This window comes from Podarcis vaucheri (assembly GCF_965113315.1).
Source record: "Podarcis vaucheri genome assembly, chromosome: 15".
NCBI lineage: Eukaryota > Metazoa > Chordata > Lepidosauria > Squamata > Lacertidae > Podarcis > Podarcis vaucheri.
The window spans coordinates 9,326,414-9,346,318 of NC_138753.1; the positions used below are offsets into that span (position 1 = coordinate 9,326,414).

Sequence of the window (19,905 nt, forward strand, 5' to 3'; positions counted from 1 at the left end):
GAGGCTTTTCTTGTTTTATTCTCTCTGTAAACTGCAACCAGACATCTGGTCAGATTTCTCTCTCTTTCTCCCTGACACCCACCCACACCCATGTTCAAAATCCACCAGGCGCATTTTACAACCAAGTGAAAATGCTGGGTGCCATCTTGGCACCTGATGTCTCTGGAGGTGCATGTTTGGGGATCCTTGAGATCTTGAATAATACCACATACTGTAGAACTCTATCGACTGGAATCTGCACAATCAGAATGAATTTCAGGAACCAAAAGATCATATCACAAATATTAATTTTGAGTCGCCTGGCCCAAAAATGGCAACTAGGCATTCTATTTTGGTGACTGTAACCCTGATTTTCCTGATTTTGATGTATGGAAGTGAGAGCTGGACCATAAAGAAGGCTGATCGCTGAAGAATTGATGCTTTTGAATTATGGTGCTGTCCCATGGACTGCAAGAAGATCAAACCTCTCCATTCTTAAGGAAATCAGCCCTGAGTGCTCACTGGAAGGACAGATCCTGAAGCTGAAGCTCCAATACTTTGGCCACCTCATGAGAAGACTCCCTGGAAAAGACCCTGATGTTGGGAAAGATGGAGGGCACAAGGAGAAGGGGACGACAGAGGACGAGATGGTTGGACAGTGTTCTCGAAGCTACTAGCATGAGTTTGACCAAGCTGCGGGAGGCAGTGGAAGACAGGAGTGCCTGGCGTGCTCTGGTCCAGGGGGTCATGAAGAGTCGGACACGTCTAAACAACAAAAAACCCCTGATTTAAGGAGCCATTTGGCGCCTAGCTTATATATCTGAGATTCTAACACTGACACACACAACCTGGATCATTTGCTGAGGTTTCACCATCCCACAGTCCTCATAAGGTCTAGCAACATGACTAGACTTCTGCTTATGAAGCAAAAAATCACAGCCATGAAGCACACAAACTCAGGTGTTAAGACAACGAAATAAATAAAGGCTGCTACTGGAACCGTGCAAGGAATTATACTACGAGGGCTATTGCTGGGGGCGGGGTGGCCCACCGCCGATAAGGTCAAGTCATCCAAATCCCAGCCCCATATATTTTAATCTAGTTATTTCAAATATTTATGACCTGCCCTCCATCTACACAGACCTGAAGGCGGGCTACAATTCATAAAGCAAACAATAATTAATTAATCTATCTATCTATCTATCTATCTATCTATCTATCTATCTATAGATATAAAACGATAACACAGTAAATAAAGACAGATAAAACACAGCAGCCCAGGTTAGAATTGCCATGTCCCACAATGCAACACCGCCGCAAGAACATTGCAGGATTGAGCCCCAGCGCCTGCAAAGAGGCGCATATCCTGCATTCCATATTCTGCATGTGTAAAATAAAGAGGGGGGGGGGGACCCTGCCGGTCTCCTAGGTAACGAAAGCTAGAGTTGCCATAGCAACCGTTTCGTGCAACCGGCTCTTTCAGACAGTGGCGCCGATGGCAGAGAGGTGCCTTCCCTTGATTCTCCAGCCACAGACTGGAAAATACAGATTGGGGGGGTGGGCAGGTGGGGGGGGGGAATCTCTGCACTACGGTGTCATTAGCATGCAAAGAAGCCGGAGATGGGGGAACCCAGGCTAGACAACACCGGGGTGGCTGGTGCAGGTTTGAATGGCTGGGGGTGGGACTGCGCAGGCCTTTCCGAGCTAAGATTGCAGGATGGGCTCTCGAACCACAGGTCGCGTGTTCTCTTCTGAGACACCCCCATGAGAAAGCAAACTGGAACCTGCTCACGCGGCCGACTGGAGGTGAAGCTACGAGCCATGGATTTTTCACAGGCAACTCCTAAGTTATGTGGCGGTCTGCACAAGGGCTCCTGGGAGGACACTTGCAAAGGCTTGTGGGATTGCTAGGCGCTGTTTCTGCCCCATTTCCATGCTCCTGGGGGGCTTTTCACGCGGCTTCCGGGTTCACAGTGATGCATGTGTGTGAGGTTGCACACATACTGAAAGCACTTAAATGGGGAGTTGCCTGTACTTATTTTTTTATGCTCCCATGAGGAGTGCAAGAGTAGAAAGCCAGCACACCAGGGAGAAAGGTTTTCCGCTTACAGAGAGCTCTGGGGGTGGGGTAGGAACACGATTTCCTTCCCCTTCATCTGCAGCCATCCCATTCTGCCGCGTCACAGAACCGTACAGCTGGAAAAGGACCTCAGAGCTCATCTAGTTCAACCCGCTGCAATGCTGGGATCACAACGTCAGTGTGTAGAGATCTAGGCTGCAGCTGAACATACGCACCACCAGAGATGTACATATTTATTAAATATTATTCTGCAGCAAAGATTCCAAGAAGAATGCTATCTCTGAGACACACACACATAGAGCATTTTGGGTTCAAAACAACCAGAAATCCTATTTCCTTCTGCCACTCCCAGTTTCAGAGTTCTCACAACAATGTCCACATATTTTCAAGCGTTTCTTAACTGGCTTAGTTAAGTAGAGCCACTGCCTCTAGCAGCTTTTTCCAATCAATGCCTTCGTTATTCTCCTTTAACGATCTGTAATTGTTGCTTATCGCATTTTATTTTTCGTTTTGCCTGCCGGCACATTTGGTTATCTCCGCCGTCAAAGAGCAGGATGTAAACAAAACAGCAGCGGGCTAGGAGGTAGGTGATATTCTCTGCACACTTGACACCCGAAAGCAAGTGAAAAAATCCTGCGCCTCCACTAGACACTGACGGAATATAAACATAGCAGAGTTAGAAGAGATTTGTAGCTGATGCATTTGGCTGGCCAGGGCCGGGGGGGGGGGAGCACACTTAGAAATGCTTCCGCGACAGAGAAAGTGTCAGGACTGTGATCTCCATGGCAACCTGCCACGGCCTATTCCAGTTCCTCTCTCTCTTATATATCTCTATTATCGGACCTCAATTGTGCTGCATTTTGCCAGAGCTTTAAAATAACACCAGCACCTTAAGGGAGATGGAAGATGCTTGCACGCAAAAGGTCACAAGCTTTGATTGGCTGATCCGTCAACAAAAGCTTTTGACGATTTAACAAAACGAAATGAAAATCTGCAAAGGAATTCCATTTCTGAAGCTGCCTCAGCAATGATGTCATACTGCTCTCTCTATATAAAAAAACCATGCTACAAAGGGCCCTGCTTGGGTCAGACCAAAGTCTGACATTTTCTCTACAGTGGCCGACCAGATGTCCCCTGCTATGTCAGGTGTGGCCTTTGGCCGCCCTGATGTCACTGAACTACACCTCCCATAATCCCCGGGCACTGGCCATGCTTGCTGGGTATGATGGGAGTTGTAGTTCAGCAACAGCTGGAGACCCAGAGGTTCCCGCACTTGGACGAGGTGATGCTCATGGGCTCTACAAGTCTACTCTCCTCTGTGCCTCAAGACAGAATTACACTTTCCCACATAGGGATAAAGAACCCCCTGGCCCATTTTTAGTGGCGCTTGCTATTAAAATGACCACATGCTTCTTTTCCCCGTTTATTCCTCCCTCTGCTTCCCAGGTCGCACCTCAGATTGTAAGCTCCTCAGGGCGAAGCTGCATGCACACAGATGGGACGTGGAAACGGAAAAAACCCAAATAAACAAGAATAAAAGTTGAATAGTTGTAGCCAATGCAGCACCAAGTAACTTGTTCTCTTAGCACAATGATTTATGCTTGCGCAAGAATTCTCCACTCTCCTCCTCCCTCCCTAAAACTGATATGGGGGATTCCCCCAAACCCCCAGAGAGGATTCAGGGAGGGTGCGGGACTTATGCAGAGGAAATGGGAGTTCTGTTGCGCAAATCCTTATGCCAATGGAACAAGTGTATTAGATACCACTCATAGGGTTTTTTAAGGTCAGGAATGGAGATAAATTTTTGGGTTGAGATTTAAAGCCCCACCCAAAAAAACCAAGGAACCCCCCCCAAACTTTCCAATCCCCCTGAAAAACTAAAATATTTTTGGATTAAGAAGTTTGTTTGTTTTCACAATGATGAACAAAATGTTTGACGATATGTTTGCTCCCCCACAATCATTTCCGAAAGTGTAGAAGGGGAACTGTTGATGGTTTCTGCTTTCTGGTTTTTGCCTGCTCCTCACAAACAGCCAAAACCAGAGAGAGGCCAAAGCAATTGCATTCATTTCAGCGTCTTGTAGCTACTTTTGAAAAATGCAGTAAATAAAAACACATTTCTCTTCCCCCATTATCACGTGAACCTCACCACAAGCCAAGGGGTAAATGACTAACCCCAAGTCACCCAGTACGCTTTGTGGCAGTTCAAACCCGGGCCATCCTTGCTTCTAGCCTGAAGCCCTACCCTAACCACTCCACCCCACTGACTTCCATGGCGTCCACTGTCCAAATATGTGGCTTGGGTGCATTTTGAGAAAGGCCAGCAAAGCTATATACTGGCTAAAAAACCCCCCCTTTTGCTTGCAGCCATGCTGGTGGGGCGGGCCATTTTCCAGAACCTCTTTCCCAGCAAACCACTAACATAGCAGCACCACCACAGTCCTTGGGAACCTCCTCCTCTTCCTTCCTTCCTCCTTCTGCCACGAAATGTCCACAAGGGCACCCTTTAGAGCAGTGTTTCCCAACCACTGTTCCGCAGCACACTAGTGTGCCGCGAGATGTTGCCTGGTGTGCCGCGGGAAAAATTAAAAAATTCGAAAGATTTTTTTTTAAGTCAAATTTTCGATTGGGGCGCCGTCACTAGATGACCCCTGGGGTTCCCTCCCGCTCTGCGCCTCCCTCCTCCTCCTCCGGGGAGGCCTTTCCTGGCTCTCGGCCAAGGCTTGGCGGCTGCCACTCACTCACTCGCTCACCCACCCGTCCCTCCATCCCTGCACCCGGCCTCTCCCCCTCCGTCCCCGGCGCGGGGGCTGCCGGGATCCCTAGTCCCCTCGCCCTTGGGCTCCGCGCCCGCGCGGGGTGCACGAACTACGTTTCCCAGCGTGGCTTGGCGGGCCGGGCGTTTTGTTTGAAGCGCTCTTCTCCCGGCCATAGAATGAGCGCAGCGGCGGCGGCCGGGCGGGCAGGGGCTCTTCCGCGCAGACCCCGCGCAGCCTGCCTGCGCCCCCGCGGAGATCGGGCGGCAGGATGGAGCCCGGGGATCCCCGCGGAGGTGGAGCGGCGGAGGCGGAGGCTGCCCCCCAGGTAGGGCTGCGTCGGGGGTTTTTTATTTTTGCAATGCTGCATCCGCGCCGGAGGGGACGCATCGGACCGCGGGGAGACCCCTTGGCGGGCGTGCAAGGCAATGCATGCGTGCAGGCATTGCATGGAGTGCAGTGCAATGGCAACGCGGCGCCCTGCATGCATGCATGCAACTTCCACCAGCGCTCCGGACTTGGCAGGTGAGGGGGGTCCCCAGTGGGCGGCAGAGAGAGCTGGGAGGGCGAAGGGGAGCCGGGGGGAGCAGCGCTGCTCCCCGAGCCGAGCCCGGGGGGAAACTTCGGTGTCGTTGCGCCGGGTGTTGGAAGCGGAGGCTGGCGGGGGCCCCTCACCTGCAAAACCTGGTCACCTCTCATATATTTCGTCCATTGCATTCATCGCCCGCTTTCTCCTCCAAGGAGCTCCCGGGGGCACGCGTGGTTCTCCCCGTGTTATCCTCGCAACAACAGCCCTGCGAGGTGGGTCAGGCGAGTGGCCCAAGGGAGCACCCAGGGATTGTCCTGGCCAGGTGGGGTGATTTGAACCCTGCTCTCTGCCTGGTCTTCGTCCTCATTTAGCCCCCACATGTGCATGACTGTGCATGACTGAGGTTTTCCCCCCTCGTCTTGGCTATGGTGTGAGTCTGTGCTGTTAATTAATGGGGTTCTGCCTTCGGAGAAGATGAGCCAGCCCTCAAGGAGGTGATTATGTAATTTGCTAGCAATTCATGTCCCTCCCGGCGTGACGCTGCGCGCTGACGTCACGGGGCTGTAATGGTGGTGTGCCTCGAGATTTTTTTCATGAAACAAGTGTGCCTTTGCCCAAAAAAGGTTGGGAAACACTGCTTTAGAGGCTTATGGAAATCTAAACTGCTAGTGTCCTCTTGACCTACTTTCCCGGGCTATTAAGTGTGCCGGCCAGTTAAAAGGCAGGAAAGCATAGAGTATGGTCTAGAATCGGAGTTTTCTGAAACACGAGAAGTAGAGAGAGAGAAATGGGGAGCCTTTGCACCAGCCTTCATTTGCTTCCAGCATGCAATATCATCCACCTGCCTGTCTCCTTCCTTGCAGCCAGCCCAGAGGGCGATGCTGTCAGCTTCCCCGCCCCCCCTCCACACTTAATCTCAGCATTTCCCCTTGCAGAGCTCAGTGGTCGTGGGGGGGGGGGCGTGCTACTTATGGCCCTCCAAATCTTCCTTCGATCATGGCCGCAGCTGCCCCATACATCTAAAGCACGGCAATGCCCCTTTAGACAGCCCTGGACTTGTTGAATTCTTTTATATCTTTCCTCCAAGGGGGTCACGTAAAGTGGTGAAGGAAGTGTCCCCCCCCCAACCTTACAACAACCCTGTGCGGTTGGTTTTAGGCTGAGAGACTTCAACTGGCTCATGGTCACCCCGTGAGCTTCGTGGTTGAGTAAGGATTCGAACGCTGGTCTCCCGGGGCCTCGTCCAACGCCCTGACCCAGGGGTCAGCAAACTCTTTCAGCAGGGGGACAGTCCACTGTCCAACAGACCTTGTGAGGCTGGATTATATTTTGGGGAGGAAATGAACAATTCCAATGCCCCACAAATAACCCAGAGATGCGTTTTAAATAAAAGGACACACTCTACCTGGTTCCCGGACAGTCCGTGGGCCGGATTTAGAAGGCGATCGGGCCGCAACCGGCCCCCGGGCCTTAGTTTGCCTACCCATGCCCTAACCAGTACCGCTCACTGGCTTCAGCACCCCCCAAAAAAGAAGAATCCTGGGGACTGCAGTTTCAGAAGCAGCTTGTTTTCTCCTGCTCTGGAGGGTAGGACTTAAGCCAATGGTTTCAAGTTACAAGGAAGGAGTTTCTGACTAAGGGTCTCCCTTGGGAGGCTGTGGACTCTCCTCCTTCCTTGGAGGTTTCTTAAGCAGAGCTTGGATGGCCAACTGTCTTGGGACGCTTTAGCTGAGATTCCTGCACTGCAGGGGGTTGGACTAGATGACCCCCTGGTGTCTCTTTCAATTCTACAATAAGATGCTTACACAGCACTGGATTCCAAAGACATGGAAGGGCAGAAGTGATGCAAAGGTCACCAAGCCAGGGCATCAAGGCTCTTTAGGTTTTGAATCTAGGTCTGAAGCCAGACTGAAATGGGTCTAGATAATTCTTTTCCTCCAACCACCACTAACTCAATGGCCTTGCCCACCCATTTAAAATGCTTTTTAAATGTATAGTTTCATGTAGGTGTCGATAATTCAGGTACAGTGAATGAGGCTTCCACTCATGGCAGTGCTGGGGTACTACTGACTTTACTGAATTGCATTAATTGTTAAAGTTACGGCCATGTTTGTTGTCTTTTAACACTATGATTTGGGATTATTGCGAGCCGTTTTGAGCGCAATGATTGTTGTTGGGTAAGTGGAATGCAAATTAAATAAACTCAACTCCTCAACTCTCCCTAGGGAACTCTGGTAGGGGGGAAAGGGGTCTTCTAACAAATCTCAGCATTTCCCAGAATTCTTAGGGGGAAGCCATGACTGTTTAAAGTGAAAGAACTGTGCTTTAAATGTACAGTTGTACCTCAGGATGCGAACGGGATCCGTTCCGGAGCCCCATTCGCATCCTGAAGCGAACGAAACCCGCGTCTGCGCAGGTCACGATTCGCTGCTTCCACGCATGTCATTTTGAGCATCTGCGCATGCGCCGAAACCCGGAAGTAACACGCTCCGTTACTTCTGGGTCGCCACGGAGCGCAACCCGAAAACGCTCAACCTGAAGCTACTTCAACCCATGGTATGACTGTACTGTGGAGATAAGGCCTAGAATACAGGCATTCATTATTAAGCTCATGAAGGATCCCTATTCCGTAACCGAGCTATTTAAAGAAAGCAGGCGTTTGGTTTTGCCTGTGACCTTAATCAGCTCTCTCCCCCTCCTTGCTCAAAGAGCTGTTCTTAGAACAAAGCTTTTCGCGGGACAAGAATTCTGCTGCCCAGTCACCAACCGTAAGCTAAAAAGGTGCCAACATAAGGCTAGGGCATGGGAAACAAAAAGGTTCCGGAGACTTCCAATGACCACAGCTTTCATGTGCGTTCACAGAAAGGCCACCAAGTTTCTAGTCCTTGTGACATTGAAAAGCCAAAAGAATTCTCCAGTGCAGAGGTGGGGTAGATGGGGAAATCCTGAAAATACTCCAGACAGGCAGCCTAATAATAAACCACTGTAATCATCATAATACTCATAATAACACTCCCTCTCCCCCACATTTTTACAGGCCATAGACTATTTAACAGCCATAGGCCTGGGCAAAGAGTAATGTTTTTGCCTGGTGCCTAAAGACATGATGACGCCAGGTGGGTCTCTCTGGGGAGAGCATGCCACAATCAGGGAGCCACCACAGAAAAGGCCTGTTGCCACCTCCGAACCTCTCTGGGAGAGGGGACACAGAGATGACAAGGGCAGGATCTGGGTCAGTTTGTATGGGGAGAGGCGGCCCTTAGGATATTAAGGTACTGAGTAATGTAGGAGCAATGTAATGCACAAAGCAACGATGTTAGACACAGATTTTTTTTTTAGAAGAAAGGGAAAGGGAGGAAAATAGTAGAAAAGCGCCATGTGGTTCAAGTTTCAATGGTTCAGTGGAAACAATACGACACTACGTTTTCAATATTCTTTCTTGGGCAATAAGGACTAGAAGCTTAAAAAAATAACTCAAAGCTAGGATTCTAACAAGAAGCTGCAAGCTGCATAACTAAAGCTTTGGGTGCAATATGCGGTCTGCCAGCTGCAAACTGTCTACTCAGGTGTAGAAAGCGGGGAAAACACACAGGGGAGGGGGGGGAGAAACTATTTTGATTTGACTTCAGTGCCTTGCACAGCCCCTCTGCCCACCCCCCCTCCCCCAGGGCAGTGTGTGCTACCTCTTGCAAATTAACCAAGCTAAGCTCATACTCCTCATAGCAGACATTCCAAGGGGCTGCATAAAGTCCATTTACCAGCAGACGCTTGTACAGGTCACACTGCTGATTGCACCCAGGCACGTGGGGGTGGGAGGAAGGGGGTAGGGTACTTAAAACTGCACAATCGAGAGATTTCTGCTCAACCACATGATTTTGCAAAGGTTTCCACTGTAGTAATCACCAGTCTTCCCTTTCAGAGAAAAAGCTTTTTTCGATTGCTATCAATATTGTTACTGTTGCTTTATTACTTATTTTCGTTCCTACGCACATGGCCCAACTGCAGTTGTTGGGAGTCATTAGTATAATGAGCTACACTTACCATTATAGCTAAAAGAAATAATCCAACGGCTTTCAAAATTAAAACGTGCGGCAAGGAAGGGAAGTAATAAAAGCCCTTATACAGTGGTACCTCAGGTTACAGACGCTTCGGGTTACAAACTCCGCTAACCAAGAAGTGGTTGCTCCAGGTTAAGAACTTTGCCCCAGGATAAGAACGGAAATTGCGCGCCAGCGGCGCAGCGGCGGCAGGAGGCCCCATTAGCGAAAGCGCGCCTCAGGTTAAGAACCGTTTCAGGTTAAGAACGGATCTCTGGAACAAATTAAGTTCTTAACCCGAGGTACCACTGTATAAGCTTTCAAAGCAAAGCTAGACACTAGAGCACGTGGGGTTTGATTCACAAAAAAGGAACAAGTATAAGTGACAACAAAAACAACTCCCATCTCACCCCTTTCACTTCTTCTATTGCAGAGGTGAGGGGTCTGTGGCCAGTCCTGGACTCCAGCTCCCATCATCCCTGGACTCTGGCCGGGCTGGCAGGGGCTGATGGGAGTTGGAGTCCAACAACATCTGGAGGGCTACAGATGTTCCCCATCCTTGGTCTATTGCTCTCCAAATCCTCAAGACTTTAGGTTCAGAATAACTAAAACATTGGGGATAAAATAAAAACAGCAGCAAAATGAACCCAGAGAGAGTATGTACATGAAGATGGTTTTGGTTTTAAAACCCAGACTTTGAAAAATATGTATTTGGCAGTCCCAAGTCGGCCAGGAACTTTTTTTTTTAATGGTTGTATTAAAACAGTACTAATCTTTTTAAGAACCACTAAAGGCCATTAGGCAGAACAGAGGTGCAGAGTCAAAACTAAACACCAGGGCTCAGTATTGGAGAATGAGAAATTTCTGAACACACGCAGAGTGCTCTTTTTTCACCGCTCAGCAAGCAAAGTCCAAGACCCAAGTGTGCGAGGGGGCGGGAACTGAGCCCCCAAATCGCAGACTAAAGCGTCTAGACATGTATAAACCACAGCAGCTATTTGGTGGTGGTTTAGGGTTGAAAATAAGCAGGTCAGCTTTTTTATACCATTTTGCCTGAAAAGCAGTCTTAATTAAAAGATGTGTGCGTCTTTCTCTCTCCCTCTCTCTCTGTGTAATATTGATGCTTTCATTCAACAAGATTTAAGTAGCGGTTAGTCTGAAAGACCAGGACCTGGGAGACCTGAGTTCAAATCCAGCCATGAGCCTCACTAACTGATCTTTGGTCCAATCATTGCCTCTCAAGCCTATCCTACCTGACAGAGACAAGTCAGAGAACTAGGAGAGCACCCACAGCACCTTGGAGAAAAGTTGGAGGATATAAAGGGTAATTGTTGCTCTCAAAAGATTTATTGCAAATTTTTTGGGCGGGAGGAGAGAATAAATGAAGGAAAGGGGAGAAAAATGAAGCCAAGGGTTTTGCAGGGGGAATATATTGGATGAGGAATGGTTCTCTGACTTATCTATGTACATAAAAAGATGAAATCAAAGGGGAAGAAAAGGCTATGGGGCCTGAACCAAAACTTTCCAAACCCACACAGAGAGTTTTGCAAACTGCTCCTAACTACGCATGCCCATTTGGAAGGGAGTAAGCCCCTTCCATTCAGTTATGCCCTACTCCCAAGTAAACATGCACTGGACTGCACCCTTGGACACACGGGTTGTAAAACCCTATGCTGGAATTAAGAGGTCAACATGGGAGCTGGATTGTACTCCCTGCTCTATTCCAAGGAAACTGGGACGGATTGTGTTTTATTTTTTAAAAGAGCAAGCCTCCCTTTAGGGAACCTGGGTGCGGTTCTTGCTTCTCCCCTCCGGGCAAAACCCCCGCTGCCTGATTACCCTGGAGAGCGGCTGCCAGCCAGTGTAGGGCAGGCCATACTGAGCTCTGCAGACGGTAGAAGGCCGCTTCCTACCTTCCCTGCTGTTTGCGGTTTTCCAGGCAGGCGCATTGAAAAGAAAAGGGAGGGGGTGGAAATCAGGAGGCTGCTGCCAGCATTCAGCCACAGCAGCGGCAGCAGCAGCAGCTGGTTGCACAAGCTGCAATCCCTAGCTAGGCCAGGGGAACAGGCAGGCATTGCTCCCTCCCTCCTTCCTGCAGGCCGCAGCTGCATGGGTAACCTCGCGCGGCTTGTTCCAGCTTGGCTTGTTCCAGCTCGCATTCCTGTCTGGGCGGGCAGCCCTGGTGACGTCACTCGGCTGGGGCCGGCCATGTGCTCTCTGTACACGTGGACGAGCTGGCGGGAACAGAGCAGAGGAGGAGCAGAGGAGGAGGAAGACCAGTGGGGGGAAGCCACACAGTTGCAGTGACCTTTGGCCGCAAGGCGGGGGGGGGGGATGATGACATGCACACGCACCTCCCGTTCTCTGGGCATCTCCCGATCCCTTTCCAAGAGCAGAATGCAGCTTAGATCAGAACCAGGAATCCTGAGCGTATGCAGAGAAGAAGCACATGGCAAAGTGCCAGGGGTACCACTTAATCGCCAATTCTGGAAAGGGTGGAGGGGAGAGAGAGTGCAAAGCTGCAGACCCACTCCTTGGGGGGGGCTCCGGACATCAGTCCTGGGGGGCTCCCGGGCCCAGACGCAGCGTACACAACAAACGGCAGCAGAACCGAATGCAAAGGAAGCCCCCGTTTTCTCGGTTCCAATGTTAGGAACCAGAGTAAAGCTTGCAAAGTGAACACCTAAGCAACCGGGAGGGGGAATTTTTCCCAACCAGGTGCAGTCAGTGGTATTTATTTATGACACGCGCTCACAGTGAGGGACAGCCTGGCCTTTCGCAAAAAGCTTGGCAAATGGAAAGGTTTAAAGCGTTCGTAAAAAAAAGAGGCCCAGTGGGGAGATTTCGACTCAAAACGCAGCGAGAACGAGACACAGGGAGAATAACGGGGCAACTTGCCCTCAATGTGGTCCAGCCACTTCTATCCAAGTGTCAAAAGGAGTCCACATCACACGTCTAATCGGCACACACACACACACACACACACACACACGGTTCATAACCACAGACTGAGAGGCTCAAGACACACAGAGAAAGCACGCCATCGCAGTGCATATTGAAACTATGGAATCTGCTCCCGCCAGAGGCACTGAAGGGCACCCACTCAGATGGGCTTCAAAAGAGGGTCAGAGAATGAGGCTGCTCATGGCCACTAACCCTGATGTCTCTGTTCTACCTCCATCGTTGGAGGCAGGGCGCTTCTGGATACCAGTCGCTGGAAACCACAAGAGGGAGAATGCTGTTGCGCTCAGGTCCTGCTCGCAGGTCTCCCCTTTGGTCATCTGGCTGACCACTGCGGAGACAGGATGCTAGACTAGACTAGGCCATATGGCTCATCCAGCAGGGCTCTCCATATGTTCTTCTATCAGGCTGACACATGCAAAGATGTGGGATGAGAGAACCAATGGCTGCATGCTGCTGGATCTTTCACGGGCAGAGGGGAGGTATCATTTGGCTGAATTTCCCAGCCCTGGGGCTCCGTCTCACTATAACAGGGGCAAGAGAGGAAAAGTGGGTTGTGGTTTGAAAATGCAACTGCATTCCGTGCTCCTGCTCTCTGGACCCCGCCTTCGTAGGGAGAAAGAGAGATCCAAAGTCCTCGCTTCCAGCTGCTAAACTCTGACTCAGAAGATTTTGCTGACAAACCTGTCTTAGACTGAGTCGGGGTGGGAGGGGGGAGTCTGTTCCTAGAGCGGATCCCTTCTGGTGGTGGGCACCTCTTTGCATACAAGAAAACTAGCAGGCCAGGAAGCATGAGCTTCCATGCTGGTTCTCTATGAGCAAGACCAAGCCCAAAAGCACACACAAACACCCCACCTGCAGTCCACAGAGAATCTGGTTTTTGTACCTGATCTTCAACTTGGCTGGCTGGCCGGACTTCTCCCAACATTTACGCATCTCTACACACACACACACACACACACACACACACACACAGAGTTAGGAGCCCAGCTGTTATCAGACCAAAGGTCTGCCTATGCCTGTATACAAGTTTCCGGCAGTGGTCAGCCCAGATGATTCCAGGAAGCTCACAAACAGCCTTGGAACTTGGTCGTCTCTGCTCACATGCTAGCGAAATCTCAGACGGGCACCTCCAAACGGCAAGGCGGGCAGCAATTTAGCCAGAACCCAAAACAAAACAAGAGGCAGCGGGAACATTTTATCCTTCACCCAGAGATTATCTTAGTACAGTGGCTCCCAAACCTTCTACTTTAAAATTCCTGAGAGTTTTGAAGGCCCTCTCAGTAACATTTCTGCCTGTTTGGGCAACTGCAATGCACTGTGCTAAATGCTGCGTTAAATCAACATTTAACGTCTTGATTCTAGCCTCCCATTAACTTCGCCGCCGATCTTCTCCACTCCTTCCCAGTGCCTCTGCCTCCTCCGGTCACTCCTGGTTCATCCTGCTCACCTATGGGGGGGGGGCTGCCACGGACCAGCCACGGCACCCGTTTTTGTGCACAGCTCCTGCTGCTCCTCGCAGACCCGCCACGGACCACCTGAGTGAATGTCGCAGGCCACAGTTTTGGAAGCCCTGACTTAGTTGTGCTTTGGGGACAGCTTTTCTTTACAGGATGTGGGGTGTCCTCCTAACACCACGTAAAGAACAACGATGTGCTTTTGGCATTAGGTAGAGATGGTGCAGGCGCGGTGCTAAACAAAAATAAAACTAAGCCTACTGTGCCCAGGCACATTCAAAGCGCTTCTCCAGAAAAGCCAAGCAGTTTGCACGTTTGCACATGAGCGCTCTCTCTTTTTGCATATTTTATTTTGTATTATTTTGCGTAAGTTCTTTGGTGTTTTGCTAGCTATAAAAGGGATAAAGGGTAGCAGGTTAGTGAAGTGCTACCTTTGATTGTTGGGGGAATCTTCTTTAGCAATCTCTTTGGAATTCTGAGGGCCAAACTAGACAATGTGTTAAAGTTATATAGGCATCTAACACATTTTTTAAAACCTTGAAAACAACAGCCGTGGAATTGGGAGGCACAAGTTAGAACTGGGGCACATTGGTGGTGGGGGGTAAACCCTTTCCCTGTGGGTCCTGATCCCAGTGAACCACACAAACACACAAACAAGCTGCTGTTTCCAAGTCTACAACTGTGAGCGCCTAGGGATCTCTAAACTGCAACTGGCGTTTCATTAGCCCAAATATGGAAAACGAGCAAAGTCCCAACTAAGGAAGAATGGCAACTTAAACTGATGGGATATGTGCAGTTTGCGGACCTAACATATAGAATAAGAGAACAAGAAGAACATTTGTTAAAAGAAAATTGGAAAATGTTTATGAATATATGGGAGGAAATTGTGTATTTTTGAAAACGTGGGCAGCATTAAGATAAATTCAACAGTGTAAATAAGTTTTTATGGATGTAGTAATGGAATACTGAATGGTTTATTTTATACAGAATATGCCTGGATTTATGTTATGCAAAATGAACCATGGAAAGAGGAGAAATGAAGTCATTGATATTTTAAGGTTGTTTAAATGAATATTCTAAAATGTAAAACAGAAAATTTAATATAAATTTTGGAAAATAAATAAATAAACAAACTGCAACTGGAAACCCTGGAAAAAAGAGTTCCCAGCCTAAAAGGAGCTCTGCACAAACATGTGTAAGAGCAAAGCGCACATGATCAAGCAAATGTGTACAAGACGTGTGTTCCCTCATGCTGACTATATCATGAGAATGAGGACACACCTTTTCCCCAAGCTCTGATGGGTAGCACATTCCAAAAGTGAGAGAGAAAATATTCCTTGCTATCATAAGAGACCATCTCCCGCTAAGAGTGCCTGCTGATGAATCACCATTAATCTAACACAGTCATCCGTTTAACAGAAGGATGGTCAGTTAGCAGCCACCGCAATACTGTCACAGCCATAAGGGCTAGGAACTTTTGGAGCTCTATGGAAAGCTCGGGATTCTCAGAAAGCAGAATTCACCCAGCAGCACCACAGCCTGTGCACATGTGATTGGCCTCCATCTGTCTCAAGAGACAATGGGGTGCACCTCTGGGGGTGAAGTCAAACCGCCGGAGAATCACAGCGCCTGCTGTGGCTGCAGAAACCGGTAAAACATTAACTGCTCCCGTGTTGTTTCTGCTGCATTAGCAGCAGCAAAGTGACCTCTCCAGGGTGCAAGCCTGGGCAGTGCGTATATAGGTCCTGGGCTGTCCAGACAACAAGACACCCCTCCCAGACTCGCTGACGTGGTCCAAAGGAACGCAGAGCAGTATGTTTGGCACTGGCTTGGCTGCAGGAATTGCTGGAAGGAGGTGTGCAAGGCACCATCCAACTGTCTTAGGGACTCCTCTTCAGATTGGTGTAGGGTTTCCTTAGCCTTTTATTCTCCCCACAAGACAGAAGGTATGGGTTTTTCCTCAGAGTTTGCTCCCGAAGGCTTTCTCACAAATGAGTATCGCCGTAAGGCAGTGGAGGTTTAGGATCAGAGTTTTCCTTCTCCTAGGTGGGCTCCCTTTCCAGGTAGATGAGCCCCATCTGCCCCTCACTTCCCTCTAAAGCACATGCAGAAACTGCTGCCTTTTCCCCTCTCTTTCCAAAGCCCAGGGCCCAGTCAGCAGGAAGAAACCAGTGCTGAAAGGGGCCGCCCCTCCCTTCAGCTACAGGGAACGGTAGCTGTCTAGAAGATTTGACTAGCGATTGCTATCTCCGTGACCAACGGATGAACTCCCAAACAACGCTCTTGTCGTGTGTCCCCCGCCCCCAGTTCCTTGAGGAATACTTGGGGCTCACAACCTAAAATTACGAGGCTGCACATCGCAAGGAATTTGGCTTCATCCCCTGTGATGCGGAAACGAGCCGAAACTGGATGATGGAAAAGCAAAGGGGGTTGGAGGAGGCGGGGGGAATGGAAAATGGCTTTTGCTGCTGCAAGGATTATATTTTGGCTTGCTGAACACGTGGATTACGTCTGCTAGGCATCTGAGGACACCGGCTCCGATTTTCTCTGCTGCTCATCTCCAGCAGAGAGAGAGAGAGAGAGAGAGCTCCGTCGCCGTTGGGGGAATAGTAAGATGCTGATTGTCACAGCTGGGAAAGGAGGATGAGATGCGAGCCCAGCAAAGGACGGCACCAACATTTTGGAACAGCCAGCTAGCTGGGGCAGGGAGAGAGACCAAAGTATACATTCACAAGGGGATTCACATAGTCTAAAAGAGCCCGATGAGGGACTGGCAGTTGCCCAGTGATGGAAATCTACATTCATGGAACGTGCTGGTTTGCATTGCCTGCAGCATCCAGGCCTATGACGTCAAAACCGTGAGTTCTGCTCCCTAGTGCAACAGGGAGAGGAACAGATTGCATCCTCTACTTTCCATTGGCATTTATGGACCTCCACTTCCCACCTGGAGTTTCCCCTGGTTATAAGAAGCAGCTGGGCATCAAGCCAGAACGATAATGGTCTGCCTCTACTGCAGTGCAGCCCCCCTTGCTTGACCCCACAATGGGAGAAGAGTCCTGCAGGATCGCAGCAAGAAAAAGACCACCTAGCACAGCAACTTCTCTTTTAGGTCAACCTTTGGTGAGCGCAGAACCTGTGGCTGGACTACAAGCCCCATAAACCTCTGCCTGAATAGTTGAATGGGAAGCATCTAAAGCATATCTCTGTGGTCAAATAACTGCATACCCGTCGTATAAAAATAAAGAATTAAAGGGAGGGGGGAACTGTTGAAAGAAGAACTTAAAAGATCTTGCGGCTCAAATGGTCAAGAATCCAACCACCACAATAGATAAGGAAATACAAAAAGGATATTTGAACTAAATAATACACTGTCCCAGCAAATAAGAATTTATGCTCGCCTGTGTAAGACAGAAATACTGGGAGAGTGGTGAAAGACCAGGGGAAAAAATTGTCCAATCATTTAAAACAAAAGCAGATTAAGGCATTTATCCCAAGTATTAAAGGTGATAAAGGTAAAGTCTATAAAAACTCAAAATATATTAATCACCAATAATCCTCGGCCATCAGCCATGCTGGCTAGGATGGATAGGATTTGGGGCTCCCAACAACATCTGGGGTTCACAAATGTTTGCTGCCACGCTGGGCCAATGGAAGAGATGTCATTCCCATATCTTCCTTTTAGGATGTCCACTCCCACACCAACACTTCAGTGCAGGATGCCTGCTTGCCAACCACAGACGTTTCTCCATTTGCTAATACGTAAGAACATAAGAAGAGAGCTGCCAGATGAGGCCAATGGCACATCCATTCTGATAGCAGCCAACCAGATGCCTAGAGAAATCCTGCAAGCAACAACAGCACTCTGCTCACCTGTGAGTTTCTAGCAACTGGAATCCAGAAGTATTACTGCCCCGGAAAGTGGAATAAAACACAGCCTTACCATCTGCAACTGCATGGAAACAACCCCCAATTTTTGAAGGAAGGTTCTCACGTCAGCTCCCTGTGCTCCCAGTTAGAAAATGGAGCGTCCAAACCAAAGCAGACAGGAAGCCGCCCACCCCCCAAGAAACAGGAAGATGCTGTCAACAGCGTGAAGTTGGCCAGAGAGGCAGGAAACACATTGCTGGTCCTGCAGTCACCTCTAGCAGCTCTGCCAGGACAGGTGGCATGGACAGCAGTTTCTAAGACCATGCGCAAGCTGCAATGAACCGCTGCAGTAGATGAGCACTGCATATCCTTGCTCCAAGAATGAAATGGGCATGTTCCCCAACACCAACAGTGCTGCCTACTATAGTACAATCCCAATGCTCGGCTTTTTCCATCAAGCATGAGCTGGGACCCTCGTCTGCCCTCTGACTCATTCCCGTAGGACTTCATCAGCTAGACCACAGCACAGACTCAGCCACCAGCCACCTACCCTCTCCAAACACACTGCCCCCTGCAAAAAAACAACACCACCTCAAACTTTTAGGAGGATTCACCTCCACGGAATCTCTCGGTGTGTTTGTCCGTGGTTAAATCCAACTCAATGTATCAGAAAGCAGAACAGCAACCTGGCAACGTTAACAAAAACATGCATGTCTGGATGTGCATAGATGTGGCAGAATTTAGGTATCACCTCCAGACGATGGTGAAGAAAGCTTAAACCATCTTTCTTGATCAGCAGCAATGGTTTGAAGCAGGATTCGCAAACCAATGGTTTATACCATCTACCGTTTAGCAGTGTCTAAATGGATAAACCATAGTTAAGAGGCATCTCAGAGACTCAGTTTCCACATTACGGTAAACCACAGTTAATGGCTTGCTGCAAATATGCCAACCTGGGCTGTTTTGCTTCTCCGTTATTGAGTGGGGTGGGGGGTAAGACCCATGACCATTAGGTCCAGTTGTGACCGACTCTGGGGTTGCGGCACTCATCTCGCTTTATTGGCCGAGGGAGCCAGCGTACAGCTTCCAGGTCATGTGGCCAGCATGACTAAGCCGCTTCTGACGAACCAGAGCAGCGCACGGAAACGCTGTTTACCTTCCCGCCAGAGTGGTACCTATTTATCTACTTGCACTCTGATGTGCTTTCGAACTGCTAGGTTGGCAGGAGTAGGGACCAAGCAACGGGAGCTCACCCCGTCGCGGGGTTCGAACCGCCGACCTTCTGATTGGCCAATCCTAGGCTCTGTGGTTTAACCCACAGCGCCACCCGAGGACATAAATCACAGGCCTTGGCTCAGCATTGTGTTCACAACTGGAATTGTGGTTTGTTCCCCACATGTAAGAGCAGGGTCAAGCAAAGCAAACCCCCCCCCCCCAGATTGGAACACCAACAGTAATACAAGTGTAACTGAGGAAAATAACCAGATCAAAAACACATAAACCAGCACCAAACTATCACAAAGCAGCATAAGATGAAGGAAAACAGCAATTTCAGGACAAAATCCAGCACAGAGACTGGGGGGGGGGGGGTTTGAGGAGGAGGAAGGAAGGAATTAAAATATTTCCAAGAACTGAAATGCCCTAAAAGGCCTGGGAGAATTGGGCACCTGATGCCCAAAAGATTCTAACAAAGGCACCATGTGGGCCTCACTGGTGAAAACCATGCACAATCAGGGTGCCACCACAGAGAAGACCCCGTCCTTAATAATCCCCAGCCTCACCTCAATGGGTGGGGAAATGTGGAGAACAGCCTGCAATGGTAATCTGAAGGTTCAGGAAGGCATATATGAAAAGAACTAGCCATGAATGAAATAAGCACACATACATACACATATCTTTTTCTGGCCCCTACCTGGATATATCTCAAGGCACTCCTTAGGACGCTGAGGTTTGAGGTTTTCTTGTCGTCGACGTTGGGGATGTTCCGCTTAAGGGTTTCAAAGCATTCTTTCAAATGGGCACGTCTACAGAAACAAATCCCAAAGTCACCCCCTCGGTCAAAGGACACTATGAGCAAGGCGGGAGGGTGCACCGTCACAGTGGATCAAGGAAACCCATTGACGTAAGCCTAAGGCAGACTTTTCCAACATGGCACCCACCAGACAGATGCTGGAAACCGAAGTTTAACCAATTCCAGGGAGCGATTGGCCAAGGGATAGCATGTGTACAGCAACTAAGA

The 19,905-nt window shown here is 49.4% G+C and overlaps 1 protein-coding gene across 1 annotated transcript in view; it reads right to left on the reverse strand.

The window, feature by feature from the left end:
- Positions 1–19,905, reverse strand: part of MNT (MAX network transcriptional repressor) — a 65,446-nt gene that overhangs the window by 19,086 nt on the left and 26,455 nt on the right. Inside the window, exon 4 of the mRNA XM_082201247.1 lies at positions 19,579–19,690. Within this exon, the coding sequence (XP_082057373.1) occupies positions 19,579–19,690 (112 nt within the window). The remainder of the gene's footprint in view (positions 1–19,578; positions 19,691–19,905) is intronic.